This window comes from Telmatherina bonti, assembly GCF_933228915.1.
Source record: "Telmatherina bonti genome assembly, chromosome: 3".
Classification (NCBI taxonomy): Eukaryota; Metazoa; Chordata; class Actinopteri; order Atheriniformes; family Telmatherinidae; genus Telmatherina; species Telmatherina bonti.
The window spans coordinates 20,121,418-20,145,920 of NC_136621.1; the positions used below are offsets into that span (position 1 = coordinate 20,121,418).

Genomic DNA, 24,503 nt, shown 5'->3' on the forward strand with positions numbered 1-24,503 from the left:
CAGCAGAACAAGAATCAGAAAATTAAATTGGCTATCTACTGACACAAAATGGTCTGCCTACTGCAGTGTAAATAAAAAGAAAGTTATGATAAAAACAACAAAAAAAAAAAAAATACTAATTAAATGTTTAATGACAATGACATTTCAATGTCATTGCTTGGTGTAACATCATGTTTTCATTAGACTGTGTTGCTGTGAGTATAACCATCTGTAGTCGTTCTGTAGGAAACGGTTTTATGTTGTCTTTTTCTTTTATTTTCTTTTTATGTAAATTCGTGTTGTTCTGGATCTGAGAAACTTGTTGCTTGACTCCTGTTTTTTTCCAACTGCTGGCTATCCTGTCAAGCCATTCAATGAAATCCTTTCCCATGCCCCTGAAACAAAGGTCTCTAGGTTTCCTTGCCATCCACTTTAACTTTCTCAGACGGAAGGATAGGTAGTTACATCAAAAATAAGAGTGATGGGAAGGGAGAAAGGGCACAGGGCTTGAATTCCTCTCTGGTGCCTTGGTCTGACTAACAGCTAACACTCCCCAAGGAGCTCTGACCTCCTGGGCTTGGGTGGAAGAAAGGAAAATGCAAGGAGGGGGTGAGAAGACAGGATGAAAACAAGGCAATATCGAGTAACGAAGACAGTTCCTTGCCGCTTTTTTAGCAAATCACTGAGACATTGTTAATATCCGAAATGATTAATAGAAATAAATAAACCTCTAACTTAATTGCACAGTTCACTTAAGTCAGTTCAGTGATGTGAGCAATGAACACATTGGTGTGCCACACATCTGTGGCACATGTGGCCTCATGGAATACTAGTTTGTTGGACAGTAAATATTTGACAGTGCGAGTTGGTGCCTGTGTATGTGTATGCATGTGTGTATGTATATGCATATGCATATTCAGACACCACATAAAGACTCTACTGTTGAGTGTAAAATCAGGTTGTAAAAGCAGATATTTATTTATTTTTTTAAATGTCAGTACATACAAGTGTATATACCCATGGGAACCCCATACAGCTTAAACAAGCAGAATATGTTGGTTGATTTAACAGCAAAGTGCCCTGTGATTATGCTGTGAATTGGTGCTAAACTAATTAAGCGGAATTGAATAAAGCAACATATGATGCAAACCTTATAATAGAAAAACACTGTAAATTTGTGTTAGATAATTCTGTCTACAGTCTTTCCAATAACTTTATAACTTTCTACAACTGATTTTTTTTTTTTTTTTTTTTTTTTACGTTACTTTTTGTACTGTAGGTGCAGCTTATAATTACAGAACTATGGAATAGAGTAAGACATGTGAAGTGTTATAGGGGAAAAAGTTTACAAAATAGGAATGGACCAGCTATGATATTCTGTCAATTCATATGTAAAGTATTTAAAAATGTTAAAAAGCTTTAATTTAATTACTTTGTTCTTAAATCTATACAATTAAAACAAGTAACAGTTCAATTGAGGGAAGCAGATTGGTGACATAAATTCAAATTTCTTTCAACATCATATTCCTTCATTTTCTGCCTTGTTATTGTTAGCAGGATAGAAATTCTTGAACTACAGTTTTGTTACATGTTATTTAGTTATTTAGCCACAGTCATAAATGCTTTGGGATGATACTGAAGTAAGTTGCCTGAAAAACAAGATATCAGACACAGCACTTTTTTTTCTGAAGAGACTGCTTTCTGTTCGCCACACAGTCGTTCTCTATGTGCTTGAAAGCATTTTAAAAAATGCAGGAGAGTAAACATGGATTACAGAGGTGATCACACTGGAGGCTTTGAAATACACAGCATAGCTTTAGTGGAGTGTTTTCTGGCTGGTCGATGCCCTGAGCATTAAGTTTCTTTACCAGGAGAAAAGCCTACTTCGAGCTATGTGTTGTACATTTATGTCTCATTAGCACAAGTCCAATCTGCTCCTTCTGCAAAAGGAAAAAACAAAAAACAGAGCCGCTGGCAAAAATCTCTTCCAGCATTTTTCTGTGGTCACTGTGACCAACGTACCACATTATCTGAATTGTGTGTAACAGCACAGCGTTATGTAAAGTGTCTCTTTGAATCATTCACCTGCTCTTTTTGATTACAGCAGTGTCATTTTCATTCTACGAATAAACTAAAGCTTTTTAAGTACGTGTCCATCTACAATTTTACCATTTAAAGCACACTATTCTCTTAAATGTCTGTGAGGGTTAATGAACAGTATCAAATTCATTTTGTGTCAGTTTTATGCTCAATAACTTCAAGCAGAATATCTTTATTGACAGCAATTCCTTGACCTGTACTTTATGTGTAGCACTTGTCTTTTTAAGTTTTCTTCTTTCCTCTCTCCATTTCAGTGCCAAACTGTTGGACAGATCATTAGTTTTAAATGGATTTCAATCCGCTCATTACATGTCCCATTTACCTTCATTGCAAAACGCTCAACTTATCACAATGAGGTTGATAAAAAAAAGAGGGAAAAAGAGCTGAAAGAGGGACTGCACACATGGGTAAATTGAAACAGAATGATAACCAGAAATAGAAAAGTCTGTAAACTTCTAGTTGGTCAACAGATATTTAGGATAGACATGAAAAGGTTCCAGGCTGCACGGTGGCACAGTGGTTAGCACTGTGGCCTCACAGCAAGAAAGTCACTGGTTCAATCCTTGGCTGGAGGGGGGATTCAGTCAGTGGTCTTTCTGTGTGGTGTTTGCATGTTCTCCCCGTGTATGCGTGGGTTCCCTCCGGGTACTGCGGCTTCCTCCCACCATCCAAAGACATGCATGTTAGGTCAATTGGTTACTCTAAATTGCCCATAAGAGTGAGTGAGTGGTTGTGTGGCCCTGCGATGGACTGGCGAGCTGTCCAGGGTGTACCCTGCCTGTCGCCCAAAGCCAGCTGGGATAGGCTCCAGCTTCCCCGCGACCCTGAATTGGAATAAGCGGTTCAGAAAATGAATGAATGAATGAAAAGGTTCCACCAGAAAAAAATTCAAATCTTGAGCAAAATTAAAGATTTTCTTTTAGAAAATATGATTTTTGTTCTTTTCTCATAATACACTTCCATTAAAAACACAATATCATAGCTATATATTTCAGTTAATGACAAAAATAGAGTATTTGAAGCATGTCATCATCTCTTACACGTAATTCACCTTCAGTTTCTCACAGACTCCTCAACAGCTGAGATAAATTGTTGAGCGTGACCTGTGTGTTTTAGTTTTTGTCCTGCTCTGGTGGTATTGTTCTGGTTGCATTGACAGTTCCACGTGCAAAAGAATAAGCAAATATTCTATAAAACCAATTAGCATTGCCAAGTTGATTTTTGAACATATGTTCATGCAAGTGAGCAGTGAATCTGACTGACGTCAGGGAAACTGCACTCATATTGTCCCATCTGCTCATCAGTGTGGTGACGTCATTAAAGGTGAAATTTCGGTTGATTTTAAAACAGATTTAATTTAAATAAACAATGAAGTCAACATATAGGAGTAAATAGATAAATGTAGGTAGTAGTTGTTATCTTTCATTCAGAAATGCACACATTGAGTGAAATACCATGATTGTAGAAGCTGGGCACCAGTTCACTCGCAGCACAAGATCACGCTAGACTTGTCTCCTCATGCCCTCTTCATGCAAATGCTAAAAAACCATTTGGCACCATTTGGATAGTGGTGTTAAAATATTGCATGGCGTAATTTCATGATCCACATCTGTTGACTTTGGGATCGGATTTAAAACTTTTGTCTTTTCAGTTTCCTCAAAAGCCAAATCACTGTGAATATGTCCAAATGATTAAAGAAAAGAAAGAAAAAGTGCATATTTGTGTAGACCAGGGGTGGCCAAAGTCGGTCCTTGAGGGACGCTGTCCTGCCAGTTTCCCTCGTATTTCTGTTTCAACACACCTAGCTTCTATTAAATGGCTCCAACAGACAATGAAGTTCTGCACAATGTGTAATTAGTTTTGAGGTGTGGTGGAACAAGGATACATAGAAAACCTGCAGTATTGTGGCCCTGGAGGACCAGAGCTGAGGATGCCTGGTGCAGATCATGGGTGGGCAACTCCATGAGAGTTTCCCTGCTGCAACACAGCTGACTAAAATAACTGGGTGATTGCAGTTTGAAGCACAACTCTGCACAAGTCAGCTGTGCTGCAGCAGGGAAACTCCTAACACTTGCAGGATTTTAGCTTTCAAGGACCAGAGTTACCCACCCCTTCTCTAAATGGTCAAAGCTCTGGGGACCCCTTTAGAGTTTGAGGGACAACCTTAGAGGATCATGTACCTGGATGAAATCTAATAACCTTCACCCCAAACTGTATCCTTTTTCAGAGATACTGAGCTATCTAGTGGTCCTCCTACTACAACTCTGCATGTCCTTGGCCTGAACATCTTTGCTTGTTATGAAGTTTGTCAAGCCTGACATACTGCAGAGGTATGTGCATCAAGAAAGTCAGCCATTTTCCAATTTATGCAGTGTTACTTTAACATTAAAACGGCAAAGCGATCAATTTAACCTCATTCACATTTTCAACTTCACGTTACCCAAAAATGTGAATTTTCATATTCATGATATAACATAGAAAGGATTACAGTCCTTTTCACCACCTTAAAAAAGCAACCTAAAATGCAGCAATCAGCTGTCATGCCATTGTGTCAGTGTTGCTTGGCAACTGATCTATGGCGGCAATGAATGAAAAGGAGACTGGCATATGACAGGCAACGCAGTGGACTTGTTTGAGCCAATATGGCAAAAAAGCAGGTGACAGGCGAGAGACCACATGGAATGATCTCATCAGTCAGCATAAAGTCAGCTAAGCAGGAAAAACATTTTAATTTTAGTTTAGCTCTTTTATTATAAATTTACACCATCACGTTTGTCTGCTTCTAAGGATCAGTTTAATCAGAGAGCTATACAGTCATGCTAAAGTGTGTCGGCACCTTCCTATTAAATAAGGAAAAAAAGTACAGCTGATAGTTCAAAATGAAAAACAAATTTAATTAAAATGTTGACATTGTTTTTTATTTGTGGTTCAACAGAAATTTAAAAAAAAAAAAAAAAGACATGCCTAATGGAACCAGAAAACGAACATTTTTTAGGCTGGTGTTGCCTTTAAGCAGATCATGGATCATGGCCTGCATTGAGATCTGTCAGCAATCACCTTTTCCTCTAAACTGAGTGTGTTTTCTTCAAGATTTGTTGTTGCCTTTTGGTGTTTGTTAAGAGTTTACGTGTGACAAACTGTACACAGAAAGGCTTTTGTCTCGGTACTCCCTCTCCTACCACTCAAAGACATGAACGTTTGGTAAATTGGTGTCTCTAAATTCTTCTTAGGAGTAAATGTAAGCTTGAGAGGTTGTTTGTCTCTTTGTTGGCCAGGCGATAGACTAGTGACCTGTGCAGGGTGTACTCTGTTGTCTAATAGCGGCTGAGATGAGCTCCAGATCCCTGCAAAAATGTACAGAAAATGGATGGATTGATGTTTTTTCATGAAATAATAAGTCTAAACAAACTGATATTTCTAAGGTGAAATTGTTTATCGCTGTAGCACCGATGACAAAACTGACTCCAACAACATTGATGAATTGAAGGCTTCTGATAAACAATATCTGTTGTTTGTTACTCCACAGGCCTCTTGTTGCCATGGCAGCCATTAAAACAAGTATCTAAAATTAAACAGAAGTAATACTCTAACATTGTGTGTGGAATTTAAAGTACCAGTAAAATGCTTTCTTCCTTCTCTTTTTTACCATAGGAGTGCACCAGTTTCATCTGTGCTGACCTGTCCATTAACCCAGTGTTCTTCTTCCAACATTTCTCTGTATCCTTTCACCACCGAGGCCTTTTCTTCTCCCGGTTTCTGTCAGAAAATCTAACTTCTTTAAGTGAACCTGCTTCCAAACATGTCCTCAGCTCCATTCTCTTGTCATCCTTGGCATGTGGTTCTTTTTATTCAAGAACAAATTTTGACATGCTTTCAATATTATTTCTCTTAGTACATTTATCTGACACTCATGCATCGACTAAAATTCAGCATCACTCCTTTTCTGAGCATGCTTTTGTCTGATAGACTTTGTTTTCTTATCTTTTTGCTTCAAAGGTTAAATTGCGAACATCAGAATTGAAAAACATTTGAAAAGGGAATTCAATAGAGATAAATTGCAGGTGGATTTTAGGCGTTGAAGGTGTTTCATCGGTGAAAAAGCACAAAGTTCAATAACCTAAGCTCTTGAGAGTGCCTTCTTTTTCAAAGTGATTTTTCTAAAAGATTATGTTAAACCAGATAATCAACAATTATAATTAATATTAGAAGAGATAGAGATTTTTCTTGGGATGCAGGATGAGTTATCTGGAAATGAACTTGCATAAAACATCTTTGCTGTTCAGCACAATTTTTATCCCACAAAATATTTGATACAATACACCCATGTTTCTCTGTAAGGCTGGACTGTTTCACTCTGAAAGAAATGTATGTAAATGTATGTAAAATGTACAGAGCAGGGAAAATATGGCATTGCAGATGAGACATAATAGATCCAGGTTAAGATCAAGAAAAAAAAAAAGTACATAGATTTTAGAGATGCTTGAAACATGAGCAGAGGAGTTGAGGAATGGTTCCACCAGGAAATTAGGTGTGAATTTGGTGAAAGAAATATATTTTCTTTACGCCTGAGAAAATTTCAGTGGGCATGTAGTTTGAAGGTTACAGTAAAAAAAAAAAGGACTCAAAGGGTTAAGAGATAGAAGGACCAACAGAAGGATGCAAAGATAAAGACATAGAACCACTAGACTAAGCTCAGATTGGGCTACGCACAATCAAAATGTTAAAATACATATATGCAATCTCACTGGGTTAGGTTTAGGGTTGGCCATACAATTGAAAAAGGAATTCTCCATTGCAAAATGCATAAACTATTCATCAGTCATCCCAATGCATACATTATATACCTCAGCAGTACACAAGAGTCCAGCATACGAAGTATGGTGGCATGCTGTCATATAGTTATGTTGTTTTCTGAAGAAAATTGATATTCTGTAAAGAATAAATAATTAACATGGCTTATCTATGCTATAGTACATGTGTTCAGTGCAGATCAGTGAGGTTTTGCTTGGTGACAGCCTGACCCTTGCACACTGCAGCCTGCAGAGCTTTTGTTAACTCCTCTCGGGTCTGTCAAACTGCCACTCTCCACCAATTCTTCTTCTTCGTTTTTTTTTGTTTTGTTTTTGCTGTGGGCTGACTGTGGGCCCACTTCCCATTACCCAGACAGCTGATTTTCTTCTTCTTGTTTTTTATGGACATGTTTCTCTTTTTTTGTTGTCTTTTCTTCTCATTTTCAAGAAACCAAATTATTTCATCAGTATATGTGTAATTGTTCATATATAAACCTATAACAACTGAGCTGGAAGGAGCAATGGGAACAAGCTCACGGAAGTGTGTGCGTGTGTGTGTAAGATGTATTGTCTAAAACACAACCATAGAAATCCACCAATAGAAAACTATGCAGAGTACTTACTTTAGGTCTTGGAAAGGTTCTGCCCTTACATGTGACGTCTCTACAGAATGGCTGAATACAACTCCTTCATTCCCTGTAGGGAGGGAAACATGGATACAAGGAGAAAAAAAGAACACACTAAAATGGCATGTTGAACACAGCAGTCTGAAATGACAGAAAAAGGTATTTTTTTCTTCTTTTTTATTTTTTATTTTCTAGCTTTGGGGAAAATAAGGAAGCATGTTTTGTTTTTTCACAGGTAAAGGGGACGGGTGCCAAAATATCCAGTATGAACCATCCTACCATTTGGAAGCCCAGTTTTACCAATCAGACCCTAAAAGCAGGGGTGTCCAACTCTGGTCCTCGAGAGCCACAGTGTTAGGAGTTTCCCTGCTGCAACACACCTGACTCAGTAGGTAATTAGCACACTGGACCAGAGCTTGATGTCAAGTTCTGTACCAGTCGGCTGAATAAGACTGACTTGTGTTTCTGTGGAAACTCCAAACACTTGCAGGACTGCAGAACTCTCAGACCGGAGTTGGCCACCGCTGCCCTAGGGGTGGAGCTTCACACGCTGTAATAAAAATTAAATAAGTAACAAAGTGACAATGGCACCTTGGGGCTGTTTTTGTTTTCAAAAAAGTTTAGTTTGATGTTTAAAGTGAAGAATTAAGAACACAAACTGCTGGTCTGTGATTTCCCCCTTTTTATTTCTGTGACATGTTCTGCTTTGTTACAGTTAGAGGAAAGTGTCGTGTCACGCTACATAACCAAAGCATCTATCACTATCTGGCTTATCATCGTAAGGTTTACTGAATCAAACCACATCAAACAGTTCCCTTATACAGTGGACTGCTTGGTGGAAACAAAATTTAAACGTGCTTCATACAGAGAGCTGAAACCTTCTGATTGTCATATTTAGTAAATTTATGGCAGCATCAGAAGTCAAACAAAATATGGACGATGAGGGGAAAAAAAAATACTCCTTTAATTTAAGAGATCCAGATTTTTTTTTTTTTAATTCTATTTTTTTTTCTACCCTTATTCTGCACATTAGTTACAGTATTTAAGGTTGCCAAACGTAACACAATATTCCCATTTGTTTTGATAATGCCCACACATAATTCCCACCCAGACTAGAACCATTTTTCTCTAAACTACACTCTGACATGATGCGTTTAGCTCTCCGTGTCCAGCAGCCACCTCGGCAGCAACGAACAGATGCTGGGCATTGGCTCACGCTGAGACTTTAAAAGACACACTGAAAGCTCAGCACTATTCTAAAGTTACTACTGCATGAGGTTATGTTTCTCATTGGCAAGCCTACATATTACAAGAGTTCTCACTGAGTTGTTGTCCAAAACTAAAGCACTAAAGTAGCGAGTTTTAGCGCAGAAGACCGAAGGAGGTCATTGAAAGCTCCAACTTCTATTAACATAGATAAAAATGACAGTCTAGGGTGGACATTTGTTGTTCGCTGCATTGTTTGATTCCAGCTGTACATCATGCTGCTTATCTCCCTGACAGCCATATGGCATGCTCTTTCCAGCTTTCTATTTTGGTTCCATCGCTACTCTGTTTACAACTGTTGTTTGCATGAAATCTTTATGAGCTTGTCATCCTCTGTTTGGTGACACCTGTCCTAGCACACAGTGCCCATGGGGGTTTCAAAGCAGAGCAAGCACATTGGCACCAACACACTGGATTGCTGCTTTCAGTCACAGATACCATGGTAATGCCACTCAGAAACATTGCATGGGATTGCACGAGTCCAGCAGACATCCATGTACGAGCTGATTGAGCACATACTTTGATTTGTTACAAAGCTCAAAATCTCTTCTCTCACCTCCATGACAGAAACAATCATCTCTAAACATGAAGGAGTTCTGTCCTTTTGACTCTGTAGCCGTGGTTACCTGACCTTGTTTATTTATTGGCATTTATTTCCATTCATTTACTCTGCTTGCTGACCTGTGCTTTGTTTAGTTTCACCAGATCTTGTCCACGTTGTAACATCTGTCAGTTTATAAGCCCCTGTTTAACCTTGACACTTAAGATCTCAGTGTTTTCCTTCAAGTCTCTACATTTACACATCTCCAAAATAAGTATTATTTTTCTTTTCAAGCTACTGCTAATACTGCAAAGGGTTTTAAAGTTTTATTCATTTCTTAAGAATGAAAGACCAAAACATTAAATCTGAATACTTTATAGACTTTATAAAAGTACTTTATGATGCGTTATGTGATGTCAGTCGTACTTCAGATGCTTTTGCAAATTAAGTCAATTTGTGGGTGAATTAACTTTCAGAAAATACCCTGGAATACTTGCATATTAAAGTAAAAAAAAAAAAGATGCTATGGTGTTTGAAATTCATGTCTGCATTCAAAGGCTTGAATTGAATATATAAATACTGCAAAATTAAAGAGATTTTCAATTGTGTTTCCTTGTTTCCGATTACTGCAGATGTTAGGATGTCCTGTTGTTTTTGTTGTATTTGATAATGGTTTGGTGATAAAACATTATAATTTCCTGGCAGCATGAGGTAGATTTTTGTATTATCCACATTACTATGGTAACATTTCCCATGGTCTTTTGTCTGCTGTGCTTCATATCTGATGTTGGGGTAAAGGCAGACATTTCAAAGAAGCTGGAAGTTTGAAGTCTCCTCAGGTCCATGAAGAATTTCTATATAGACCTGAACATGCAGCTTTGTGTCACCAAACAAAAAAGAAAAACACAAAAGAAACATGATGGATGCATTTGTTTATATCTGCAAACTAGCAGTACCACAATCCATGGTAGTTAGAGGTGGAATGGAAACGTGTCTCTAGGCTGTTATCTGTGGGGAAACTTTCATGAGACACGGTGGGAATCACAGTTAGTTTGAACAGAATTTTAGCCAAACACTTTTTCTTTAATTTTTTTTTTCTGATTGTGTTTTAAATTTTGTAACAATAATGAAACATCAACACATTAGAACACTGTCTACCTGTTACTGTTTCTGCAGTGGGTAAAAAAAGACAAAAGCTCCATATTTATCAGATGAAGGAATGTAAATCTCTTTTACACCTGGAACTTAGTGTGTATGATGTTTAAGGATATGTTCCAATTCATCATTGTGCTGCATCCGAAAGAGAAAAGGAAAAACTGAAAGAATGAAAATGAAGCATGTGATGTCTTTAACAATGAACCTACCTGTGACTTTAAGCTTCTCTGTCCCAATACTAATTTCTTCTTCATCTGCAGAGAAGAGAACTCTCTCACCATCAGCACTCCTCACCTCAAACCGCTGGCACTGGGCCTCCACCATTTCTGAACCTGGAACAGTCAGTTAGAATTTATTACAAACACTTTTAACAACTCATAAAAGTTACCATCTAGATGCTGTTGTTTTCCAAAGCCACTTGCAGAATCATTAGTGCCTGAAGGCTTTGCTTGAATATATATATATATATATATATATATATATATATATATATATATATATATATATATATATATATATATATATATATATATATATATATATAATCTTGAAAGGATATGTATAGGAAAAGGAAATTTAAGTTGTCATTGTTTATATTCTGTGAAAAGTACTAGAGATCAGACAAGTTGTAAACACAGATTACTCTGTAAAATTCATTTATCCATTCATTCATCTGCCTGCTGATCTGAAAACCGTCTAATGAGATGCTTTAAAACAGCTATGAATTCATCAAAGGACCTTCTGTGTACAATTGTTGGTCATGCAAAATACAGTATCTGTAATCAGTTTTCTGATTCACATGAATGGAAATCTGTCTCTAAAAGAAACAGCGCTCAAATCAACTCTGCTAAATAAACAGATAGATAACAGCCCGGGAACACTTTGCTTTCTTTGCAATTAAACACCTAAAGATATCTCCAAGTTCCTGACTCTTTTGATGGCACATTCACATTTATTATACACTTTTATGTAGCTGCTGTTGCCCAGCAGCATCCAGAACGTGAGAAACTGTACTTCAAAACTTTTTTTTTTTTTTTCTGGGACAGTGTGTGACACTGCAGCTGAGTTTCACTTTAGCCCATTTGCTATTCATTTGCTCACGTGTAACACTTGAAAATCAACCCACTGGCAGTTTTAAACACGCACCATGGATGATTCAGCAAAGAAACACACGAAGCTTTAATCAGAGGAACAGAAGAAAAGAGATTGGAAAAAGTGGGCGAGTAGGCGATAAAACAGGAGTCAAGATAAAACTGTCATTTCCTGGCTGGAGAGAACAGACAGGATGCAAGATGGATGCTGGATTAGCTGTCAATGGAGGGTGCCTGACTGAGAAAATCTGTGGAAGTTAGTACAATTTTAAAGGTTAATTTTAGATCACTTAAAATATCTCCAAAAGGTATTGGGTACAGCTTATTTGATATATATTACTTAATTATTTTTCTATATTAACTAATCAATAATCAAATAATCAATTATCAAAACAGAGGTTTTGCAACCAAGAGACAGGAAAATAAACTTTCTCTTTCTGATAATGTTTGTAAAAACATTGTAAACAATCCGCTTCAATCTGTTGCTTTAGGTTGTGTTATTTAACTTTTTTTTCTTTTTTTTTTTTTTTTTTCCACATTTTCTCTCTTGTCAATAAATTTCCCTTTTAATAATATAAAAACCTTAAGAAACACAGCCACCTGCCTTTTTAAATAAAACACACCAAGCATCGAGCTAAATCTTCCACATTTTCCTCAGTTTAACCCAAAACCCACCAATCCACTCCTTACACCATTGGGGATTCTATTCTTTTAATAATTTCTTTCCTTTAATTAAAATTCATAAGCACTTGTCCATTAAACATTAAACTTTTACAACTGCATTGTTTAATGTTCTTTATCCTCACTTAGACACATGATAGTCCAGCAAATATGTTATTTCAGTAAACATGTACAAATTCAATTTTGTCATGCGTATAATGTCAGTTGGGCGAAAGCGTTGCAGGCCTTGGTGCAGGTTGGAAACCACTTAACCAGAGTAAGAATGGCACTTCAGCATTTGGTTAATTGTAGCAATTGCTGCAAAAGACAAAACATTGACTCTGTTAAACAGATGGAACGTTTCAGTTCTTATCACCATTACAAGAGAAATGGTAAGCAGCACAAATCCCAGTTTTCACACCTGCACATTGAGTTTAATTCATTATAGTTCTTTTCTTTTGCAATTTGGATGGTAATGGTCAGCTATCCCATCCCTGCTAAAGCTATTAAAAAGTCTCTCTCTCACTCACTATCTTCTTCTTTTTCTGTCTGGGCTCTTAAACTATTACAAGAGTCAATTAAGAAGCTAGGGAGCCTTGTCAGTTTTAATCAAACTTTATTAGCAGCTATCAGTCTTAGATTAAGCCTTTATTCTCATCTCTGTTTTAGTGTTTTTATTCTACTCAACCATGTGTCTGTAAGCTCTTCACTTCTCCTGATTGTGTAAAAAAAGTGATTTAGATTTGTGTTGTCAAAAATTCAAAGTGTGTGTTGTTACAAGTGTATAAAACACAAATATATTGCAGTCTGGGAGTAAGAACTGCAAAGCGTTATGCATGACAAGATTCAAGGAAGGAAAAAAAAAAGAACATTTGTTTTAAGAGGAAGGAGGATGATTAAGTAACACTGGATTAAATTGGAGTTGTGCTGTGTTACGTGCTGTCTCAGGCTTTTGAAAAGCACTGTTTAGCAGTTCAGCTTTTCTTTAATGCAGCCCGTACTGCAGATTTGCAACATCTGTTTTATGCAAGTGACTCTACTTTTATTCACTTAGTGTATAAGATATTCTAAAAGAGCAAATTTTAGCAGCATTATAGATCGTAAGATGATTGTGAAATCCAGTCCTAAAGTAAAGTACATAGCCTGATGTATTTTCAACATGTTACACTGCCAACAAAAGATTTTGCTGTTGCAGTCCTTCAGAAACATATAAAGATGCATTCACTGATGCAGAGACAATACATGTTTTCCCTGATAGCAAATAAACTCATTAATTAAGTGTTAAACCTTTAGGGTTTATAATGTCCCACATAAGATAAGATGAAATAAAGAGAAGCCATGAAGTTTACAAATAGCTTAGTGGCAAAAGACTGAGTGTTGTTCCTGCTGTACCTTAAGTGAAACAAGCATCGTAGCCATTGATGTTAACAGAAGATGACTGAAAACTTTGACAGACTTCTGTGGTATGACCGTCCATCTAAAGAAGACTAGGTCAGCAGGTGACCTAACTGGGCTGAGGTTGAAAGCTTCTACTTAGATGAAAAGGAGTAAATTTTAAGGGAAGTTATTTTAAACAGAGGATAATTCCCAGGAAAACATTTGCTTTGAAAGAATTCTTCACCTAAACTTAAAGTGGATGGTGAGAGTTCTCACATAACTATAGAAGTATCAGTTTATCTATTTAGTTTGTATTAATACAATAAATAAAAACACCTTTTTATTTGCTAAAATCATGATTGAATATTAACTGGAGTAAAAAAATTGTGTTAATGTGAACCTAAAATGACAAAATGTTGAAAACATTAAATAATGTAAAAATGTCCGGATTGTTTTTCATTTCAAATGTCATAATTTCAGTATGATTTAGAAATAATTATTATTAGTGGTGATTTTAAATTCCCCCTTCGTCCTGCCTATCTATAGAAAAAAGGGAAATGTTGACAGCTGGACATTGTCAGACTTCTTATAGACAAGAGACTAATAAAGGGAATCTTAAAGAATATGAAATTATGGCATAAATGACATAGAAAAGAAGGTAAATGAAATACATGGGATGTAATCATATGAAAGCATGCAGTCACATGACCTGTGAGAACATCGACAGTGAACAGAGTTGTAGTGATGCGGGTAAATGTCTGGATAACTGATGGATGAGATGTGATGCAGGACTTATAACTGGACCAAAGTGACATGCACTGAAATGACAGCTGACAGCCGCAGAGGAAGGAATATTTTCTGACAGCTACAAGATTCTTGGCTTGCAAAGATGGTGGCAAGATCTGACTGGTTTAAGTGAAAGACCACAGTAAATGCCCTCAGTAAACCATCTTAGCTTGCAGCTAGAGAAGAAAAACAAACAGAAAAAGTGAGAGGAGATGCAATCTAACAGCACGGAAAACATACTCATGGTTGTTTGGAATGATTGCTTGGAGAACTGACAGAGTGCAGTGGAAAAAAATGACATAGAGCAGTTTTTATTCATGCAAATGATTAGTAAGGTGATGTTGCAAGGGAAACAAAATAATCGATGGGCTTTCATTAAAATTAATGAATTAATCAAGAGTTTAGTGTGATTGAAGTATTAGTCAGTAATCATCTGAAGAGTAAAATGAAAGAAAGTCTTATGAAAGCTGTACTCGTCATTGTTGGTAGTAACTCTTCATTCTTACAACTGTAAAAGAATAACATCTTAAAAGCATTTAAATGACCTTTTATCTTTTTTTTGTAATTCAGTGGAACTAAATGATGTAATTTCTTTCTGTGCAGTTTTGGATATTGCCCTGTTTGCTGGTAAAGTGCTACATATACGCCTCATAGTTATGAAGAATCGTATTTCTTTTAATTTTGATGTTTTGGTTTGTTCCTAGCTTGCTCCAAAGGTGCCAGGTTTCACTCAATGAAAACCATTAACTAAGAAAACATTAGCTGCCCAAAACACAAGGAGATGCTCTGTCCTGTGATGATTATCTTAACTTTTTTGATCATCTTCGTCGTGACCTGCAGGTGGCTAATGTTGATTCAGTGTAATGAAGTGCTTTTGAACAATTAATTGGCTGCTGCAAATGTCTCCCTCACTGATCACACTAAAGTAATTCTGCTGCCACCAATAACAGCAGGATTCCTCGTTAAGTAGACCTAATAACTGATGCACTAATTTAAATAATCACTTCCTGACAGGATTTCCTCTGTATTCACAAGTGCCTCTATCAGCAGGATCCTCCAGCAATAATAATGTTGTAGGATTACTTCACTGATGAGACAAAGTGCTAAAAGATGAAATGGTGTGAAAACAACTAAATAGTGCCATAAAGTGCAAACTAGTGACTTCCTGAATCATTCCTGCAACATGTGGTGTGATCTTCTCTTTGTTGCCAAAATCTTCATGGTATTTTTCACATGTTACATTAGACACTCTTGTGTTAGTTTTCCTCACCTTTCCTTTAAACACGGCAGTAAATGTGACAGAAAGGAGCAGGTTTCGAGTGTAAGATTTCCAATTCTTACATGATTAGACAATGTAAGGAGTGAATTTGGCTCTGACTATTAGGTTATAACATAATGTTTTCTTGGAGTTTTTTTTTTAACAAACCCACATAATGCTATAACAACACCTGTAAGTTAGTGTTGGGAAACATTGCTGTGGTGAAGGGAAAAAGAAAAAGAAAACATAGATGGCCAGGAGTGGTTTAAGTACTGAAAGTACTGATATATGGTAAGTCAGATAGCACAAGCTTCAGCTGTTTAAATAACTTTCTCTCCTTAATAAAGATTAAATATTCCAGTAGATCATATCTTAGCGGGTAAAATCTGAACATCACTACTATTCATTTGTTTAATATCACAACCTATTAACTGCTGATCATATCTTTTCACCTCGATATTTATCCATCAGTTAATGTGATCACAGCAGTTCACATGTGCTATGCTGAAAGTGATATGGAAATTTAAAAGGTACCTTTAGATTGTGATGGATGCAGGTCGACTCAGATCGTGTAGATAAGGGTAGGAAGGGCTGTTTTCCCTCTTTAGACTCAAACATCAGTACTTATGACGGGGATATCCTAGACGTACATGGTTAGTGAATATATTGCAAGTACTTGGGTATCTGAGTTGACAGCACTTCGACCTATTTAGATCATGTTAGGAGGTTTTACTCAGGTTAAAACTTCTTGTACAGCAAGCGCTCCATATTCACACATTCTGCCAGAGTGGAGTGGATCTTCTTCATCTTCTTCAAATTACCGTCCTTTTAGTGTTTGATTATGTTATGTAATTATCGGCAAGCAAGGTTGCTCTCATGATGCTTGTTATAACAACTGGAGATGAAGATCTGATGAACTGAATATCTGGTTTATACATTTTTAGATACAAGAGACAAAAGCTGAAGTCAGAGTTTATGTTTGTGCAGAAACGAGCAGGGGACAGTGGGGGTTGCATGTGTGCTCTGTGAGTGTGATAATGTGTGTGAAAAAGTGTGTTCTTGAACTTTTATTTTGCATATGTTCTTGAACTTCAATGTTTTATACTGAAGTGTGTGAAGGTTTGTGTTTTCATTTTACATTTTGTTTATAAAGAAAGACACATTGAGCTGTTTTTGTATAAAAGATGCTTTATAAATAAAGTTTGATTTGATGTCATTCTGCTGTCTGGTTTGCCATATACGTCCATTTAAAGCATGACATTTTACTCCACATCATTCTGTGAACTGGACATCTATGCACACGCGCTGTATTATTTAGTGGTTTAGGTTCATTAACAGAACTCTTCTTGGTTTATCTTCCCCGTATTTGTGTCTCTTACTGCCTTTAACTTCTAAAAAAAGATCTATTTGACAAATTTATTTGATGAAACAAATACACCACAGACACTTAAAAAGATTTATTCTTGCTTTTTTCTGGGTCACTGATATTCCTTATGTTTGATTCTGTTTCATGGATATGTATTATGTGTTTATGGCCTTGCTGTATTGATTGTACTTTTTCATCTCATCATATGGTCAGAATTATGTAGTTAGTTGTTTCAAAGGAATCTTCTTCTATATACTGATATTTTTGCTCTTTCAGCATTTAGCTTCTTTTTTAGGGTTTGTCTTTTACAGGACATCATTATAAATACAAACTTGGTTTTCATGACTTACCTGCTAAAATCGATGTTGAATATAAAAAGGGGAAAGCACAACTTTTATCAGTACTTTAAAAAATCAAATACAGTATGTTATTCAGTATAATGAATACATCCTTTTGTTCTCATATTTGATAAATAAATTCCTTTTTAGTCAATATATACACCACCAGTCAAAAGACACAGTTTTACCAGTTTATTTATGCAGGGAATGACTACCTCACTTTGAGCTATGCAATCTTTATTTATTTTGAATGCAAATGTGGAGTTTAAAAATGGTATCTACTTGGGTGATGGTGTCGTGCTACGAAAAGTGCATGCCACCATTAACCATAATCTTTAACTACAACTGCAATTTTATAGACTACAGACTTTTATGAAGGTGTTGTCCTGTTACTACCTGAACGTAAGAGAAACATGAAAAACCAGCTGTTGTCTCTTTCTTTCTTATGGATGAGAGGACTTGCTATTCCCCTTAAAGTTACTCGTGTATTTTAAGGTTTCTTTTAATTATATTTTTTAATTAACAATGCTTTTTTTTTAACGGAAGTCCTGATATGACAAGAAACTAAAGAAATGATTCAAGAAAATTCTAATAGAATTCCATCTTCCCCAATTTGTATTCTGCAATTAATGAATAGAGCCCATTAAAGTGGTGCTGGTGTAACTTTTTTTACGACTGCGCATTAAAGGGTAATAAAAGTTCTATGGGTTTGCTCTCCTGGAGTTTAATTCAAGGTTCTAAATTAGGGCTTCAAGCAATGAAGGGATATAATGCAAGAAGATGAGGGATAGGTACAGTGAAGAGTGTAGCTAAGCCAAGTAAACACTTCATGCATGGCTGATTTTCCCAAACAGGTCAAGATGAATTTTTAATTAAAATAAGCCTCAATGCACTTTGTCATTATGTCTTCTTCCTCTTAGCTCTCTTGCTCTCACCATCTTTCTCTTATACTTTTGTAGATGAGAGATCATAGAAGTCACTTAAACAGTAAGTGACTTTTTTGCAAATATTTTTTCTCCATATGTGTCTCTGATCTTGCAAATAGCTTTTGCTTGCATCCATGGCCATGCATGTTTGCGTATGTGAATACTAATGCATGCTTGAGCTATGAAAGATGTCCAAAGTTAGGCTGGTTTTGTCCTTTGGCTATGTCGAGAAAGTCAACTGTATTTTGCCTCATTTAAATAGTTTGTCAATATCATTAGGATTTAATTCTGGCAACATGATAAATGCAACATTAAGGCTTTTAACTAACAGATGATGTAATAGAAGTCAAACTTTGGGATCCTTGCACTTTTTAAATGCAAATTTTATTAATGTTTTTGAAACTTTTCTGACAGCCTCTAATGGTTGGCTGGGTTTGGCCATTGGCTAAATCACTTTTCACTTTTTATGAATAGGAGTACAGTTTCAGGTCACCAGCCTTGGCCTATTCACAGCCTTGAGCTCAGTCTAAATGTTTAGAGAGACTTTTTTTGAACAAGCTCAAGGACAAAATTGCTTTTCTACAAGTGGAGTCAATTAAGCTGAGCAACAGAGGATTTCTGCAATGATATTGAGTGCAAGGCAAGGGTTATTTCTTTTATTACCTCACCAATAGAATTGCATGTGTGTGCGTGTGTGTGTGTGTGTGTGTGTGTGTCATGGGAAAGAACTGACTTAGATGATACATGTGCAATTAAACTATTCAGCGACATGCTTTGTGGGATATTCATAATGATAGTTGTCACACGGGGTTATTACAGCAATTATGAGTGAGAATTTAGTGTTTAAAAAAATCACATTTAATCTAACAATGACATCCAGTATGAGTGCACAAGTGTGGAAAACAAAAAAAAAACCCAAAACGTTTCTCATAACTTGGCTGTGTTTTTTGACACACCAGAGAAATATAGTGAAAATGTTTTATTTGTAGTTGATAAAGGTGTTCTTGAAATTTGTATTTACTATAACCACAAATTTCTCTTTTGATTACATTGGTGTTAGCAACATCAGTGCTCATCTATCTATCTATCTATCTATCTATCTATCTATCTATCTATCTATCTATCTATCTATCTATCTATCTATCTATCTATCTATCTATCTAAACACCTAACCGTGTGTATTAGAATATTTGACCATTCTTGCAGAAGCCCTTTTCTGAGGTCAGCCACTGATGTTGAGTCAGGAGCCTCTTCAGGCCCGTCAAGTTCCTAAACACAAAACTTGGCCATCCATGATTTTATGGACCTTGCTTTGTATCCTGGTGTGCAGGTTGGAACCATCCCAAACTGTTCCCATAAAATAAGGAACAAGGAATAGTCCAAAATCCTGTGGTATACTGAAGTACTGAAGAGTTCCTTTCACTGGAACTGAAGGGCCAAGACCAGTCCCTGAAGAACAACATCACATCACAAGCCCCCCACCATCAAACTTTGTACTTGGCACAATGCAGTCAAATAGGTGTTGTCATGGCAACTGCCAAACCCAGACTTCTCTGTCAGATTGCCAGATGGAGAAGAGTGAATTTTTTCTCAAGAGCATGTTTCCACAGCTTTAGAGTCTTGTGGTGGCAGGTTCCTCCCCACTGCAACCAACACTTTGCATCGTACTTGGCTTAGATGCAGCAGCTCAGCCATGGAAACTCAACCACAAAGCTGTCTAGGAACTGTTGTGGAGCAATTCTGAAGACCCTATGAAGTTTGGAGGTCTGTTGCAATTGAAAGTTGGTGACTTCTGGGCACTATGTACCCCAGCACCTGTGATTTTACAAGGCTACCACTTCGTGGCTGAGTTGTTGCTGATCTCAATTTCTTCAGCTTTGTTATTAAATTGAGCATTTGTACACAGATTTGTGTGTGATTGAGGTTTTGTATGTGTGTACCAGGTGATTCTTATTTATACGCACTTATTTAATGATTCGTCTGCATTTCCTTTTTCTACAGCAAACCATTCAATTTGTGAGGTTGAAGGGACACATTTGTGAATAAAATTTTACTCTCTGTGCATTTTCAAAATTTTTACATGAGTGAAACTGGGGGTGTGAGCTAAAATTTATAATTGAAATTATGACATTAAATTTATGTTATGATTTATTAATATTTATTTATTTATTCATTTTATAGAGTAATGGAAAGTAAAAGAAAAGCAGGAAGAAGGGTAAAAGGCTGGGGTAAAGGGTTAAAGGAAAAAACTGAAATGAGCAAGGTTTTGATAAAATTAATCAAAAATCAAACCCTTATTCAAGGGCACTGGATTGATTTCAACATTGCGGGGGACTGCAGGTCATGAGAATCAAAATAACCTATTCTTGTACTTTTAAAATGTACATTAAAAGCATAAATGCATCAGTCCATGTACATAACCTATACAACCATTGTGCTGGAAAGATGTTCTTTTACTTTGAAACTGTTCCTTTATTTTGAAACTTCTTTCTATTGGTTGTCAAAGTCACATGGGCAAGGTCACAGGTCAGATCAGCCATCTTTGATTGTGAGACATAAAAATGTGCTTCAGAGAATCCATCAATAATCTTGTCCATCCACCTGCATTGAGCCCTGGAGAAGCTTTGTTTGTGAGTTTATATGTTTGTACTATTTATAATTGTATAACCATAAAGCATAAAACAATGTTTTTGTTTTAATTGCAAAATCTATTTTTTTAAATGATACTGAGAATTGTTAATATTTTATTTCTACCAATGACTATTTTAATATCCTCCTCTTACTTCAGAAGTGTATAAGAAAATGCTTTGACTTTTTCTCATCAAGGATCGTGATCATACTCAACACTAAGAGTAACCAGCTCTAGTGTAATGACAGCATTGCTGACTTCAATAATATTTTAACAACAAGTTACTCCAAAGTGTAACAAGGTGATTTGGAGTAAGAAATCAGATTCATTAGTGGGGCTACTTTCCAGAATTATTTTGATTGAATTTTCTAACAAATCCCAGACGATAACCACAATGATCAAAAAAATATTTGAACATATTACCCCACCCTTTAAGGCAAGCATAAGAAACGCTAGTTTTCCAGGATCGGAATACCTCAGGTTTTCCATGTATTCCTGCTCCAACACACCCGATTCAAATCAAATGGATCCAACAGCTTATCAAGATCTGCACAACGATTCATTCAGCTGAATCTGATGTGTTTGGAACAGGGAAACATAAAAAAAAACTATCAGGATGAGTATCAAGGCTCCCCACGGCTGGGGTGAATAAGATGGTTAAATACACTAGGACAGTGTTTCCCAATCCAGGTCCTCAACTCCCCCAACCCAGTCCTCCAGTAGGCTGGTGAGGCAGCAGGGCGCAAGACATTGAGCTTTTCAAAATAAAACCACGGGAGTTACAGATGTAAAAGCAAAATGTTTTTTTTTTTGTCCATGATATATTTGTTTGGGGGTACAAAAGCACCTGTCTCCAACATTGGGGGAGGGGAAAGATCCCCTTTGGCAAGCTCTCCCTACCCACCCGTTAACCGACCCCTCTGGAATTAAGGCTATACCTTACTGTTTACATTACAATGACTTCTATTGAAATACACTGTTTAAAGTGAGTTGCATTTTGCTAAAAAGGAATTAGAGATCTATTTTCTGAAAACCTGCTTTTTTTTAGATGCCACTCTGCACATTTTATTCGCACAAGCATTACTGGGTGCCAAATGACGTCAGTGGCATTCAAAATCAACCACTCTAGATCTCAGAAAAGGAAAAGAGGTTGAAACAAAAAGAAGCATTATCATTTTAGCCCTCTGAAAGTAAACAGCAGGCAACGTGTCCATGATGCAACTGCAGGAAACAAGAGGGTCACAACATCATTTGAAGCCAGTGAGAGACAGCTGGACACTTTTTCTGCAACACAACAAACCCTTAGTCTTTCAAAGTGATTCCCAGGCATAAAACCAACATATTATGATAAATGAGAGAAAAGATGGGAAAAAAAGACAAGTGCAGTAATCCAAGAAAGAGTAAAAGAAACTGCACCACCAAGCATTTTTTAATTCAACTTTGGAATTTGCCACAGGTGGGACGGTGAGATTCATGCACGGAGGGACAGAAATTATTTATTTAGAGTTGATTATGGTCATTAATATAGTAAGGGAGGAGAGAAAGAGACAGAGAGAAAGATAAATGATACCATTTGTTATCTACATTAATCATGGGCCATGGGATGTAGGGAAGATGAAATAGTAGAAGTGCTGATGAGCAGCCACATAAATGAGGTACTACTATACACATATCTATAGAACTGAAGTCCATAAAAACACTGTCAAAAAATCTACTGCAGGCTTTCTTACATTAGCAAGTTGGAAAAATAATTTCATTAGCAAGTTGGAAAAATAATTTCATTAGCAAGTTGGAAAAATAATTTCAGTGATCTATCTATCTATCTATCTATCTATCTATCTATCTATCTATCTATCTATCTATCTATCTATCTATCTATCTATCTATCTTCCATCCTTTAAAAAGAAAAAATATTTAAGTGCAGGTATGGAATGCATACAAAGGATACATTAAAACAGAAAATAATTCCTTTTTTAAAAAGTTGAGAACTCATATATCAGATCTTTATGGGTTTTTAGTGACTTCCATGCTTCTTTGAACATCATTACATTAATATTCTAGCGTAATTGCAATGAGAAGCTGCAGGAGATAATAATCCCGCATTTAAATAAGACCTGGTGAGCCTTAACTGAGACATTTTATGAACTGACCTTTTCCATTTGCAGTAAATGCCTAGTTGCCATCTTGACGTGCTTTCAGACAGCCTGGTCTTCATATGAAATGTTTTTTGTAAAACACAGATGTTTGGTTAAGCTAAAAGAAGAGGAATTTTTACTGGAACTCAAACGTCACAGTGAAGTAAAGTTGATGAAGCTCTACAAATGTTAACATATTTATCTGTTTGCACAGAATTAAAATGCTGTGAAAACAAACTAACTCGGTGCCTGCAGAGAAAACATTAGCACTGAAGGGAATATAGCAATGATCAAAACTGAATGAAGTTGTAATGGGGGGTTTGGGCATCCTATTGTGCTGTTTGAAATGTCAACAGTTATAAATGTTTGGTTTGTATAATGCTGAAAGGAATATTGCATCATTTTCTTCTGACCTGGTGGCATATTTTTCATTCAAAGCACACTTTTGCATTATGTATGTTTCTAGAGATGCAACATTCTTATATCACAAAGTATTAACACCCCGCTTTTAAACAGAAAGAAGAGAAAATGTAATTCATGGTTTTAGTTTAATGTTATATGTAGTAGTTTTCTTTATTGTATGTTTACTGTGTCCTATTTGAGATGTGGTTTATGTGGTTTACGCAAAATACAGAGCAGCTACAGAGCATGAACAGTATTCCCCCTACACCAATGGCGTCGCCTGGCCTGGACATTCCCGGCTCGAGCCCTGAGCATTTCTCATCAAGCCCTGCATGACTTTTCACCCCAGAAGGAAAAAAGCTAAGTTTACATGAACTGAACTGACTTATGACATCAAAGACAAAGGTAGTTTTGTAATCTCCTGGCTTAAGTAAGTCCAACACGGGTACAAAGACAACAATATAACCACTCGGAGAGGAATTTCACAGAAGCGAGGAGACCTTCAAGTTTCATTGGCTGACAGCCTGGTTTTTTATTCCATAAACAGTGCAGGGGAGTGAATTTTTTTCTAACTAACCTGTTTAAAAGTAATTTAATTCTGAAATTTGGCTCATTTAGGGGCGCGTCCTTTTCTATTCTATTCTACAGTCATTTAGCAGACGCTTTTATCCAAAGCGACTTACATACATGCTAATACCACGATAGGCACATCGGGGGGCAGTTTAGGGTTCAGTGTCTTGCCCATAGTCAGGGGAAGCCTGGAACTGAACTCCCAACTTTCCAGTTACAAGCCGACTGCTCTTACACCTAAGCTACAGCCACCCTTTTGATTGACAGGTACCCAATCTCCCTTCTTCAAGTAAGAAGAATGTAGGACGACCGCGGTTTTTAGCTGCGTAACGTGACTTATCTTTAGCCTGCTTACCTCTGTTAGCTGGTTAGCTCCTGTTATCACTGGGTTGGCTGAATAAGCTCTTAGCTACAGGCAGCTCGGAGTTCGCTCAATGTCAATCATCCACCATGGCGCTCACAGCCCCCTCTCAGCTCCACCTCTTTGCCCATATTTGTATTTTCCGGG

The 24,503-nt window shown here is 36.7% G+C and overlaps 1 protein-coding gene across 2 annotated transcripts in view; it reads right to left on the reverse strand.

The window, feature by feature from the left end:
• Window positions 1-24,503, reverse strand: part of LOC306774672 (zeta-sarcoglycan-like) — a gene marked incomplete at both ends in the record, with an annotated part of 384,198 nt that overhangs the window by 44,871 nt on the left and 314,824 nt on the right. The window contains 2 exons of one of the 2 annotated variants that reach the window (XM_079264815.1): window positions 7,493-7,565; window positions 10,667-10,789. In XM_079264815.1, coding sequence (XP_079120941.1) covers window positions 7,493-7,565; window positions 10,667-10,789 — 196 coding nt within the window. The remainder of the gene's footprint in view (window positions 1-7,492; window positions 7,566-10,666; window positions 10,790-24,503) is intronic. The other variant, XM_079264816.1, reaches the window with a different exon arrangement.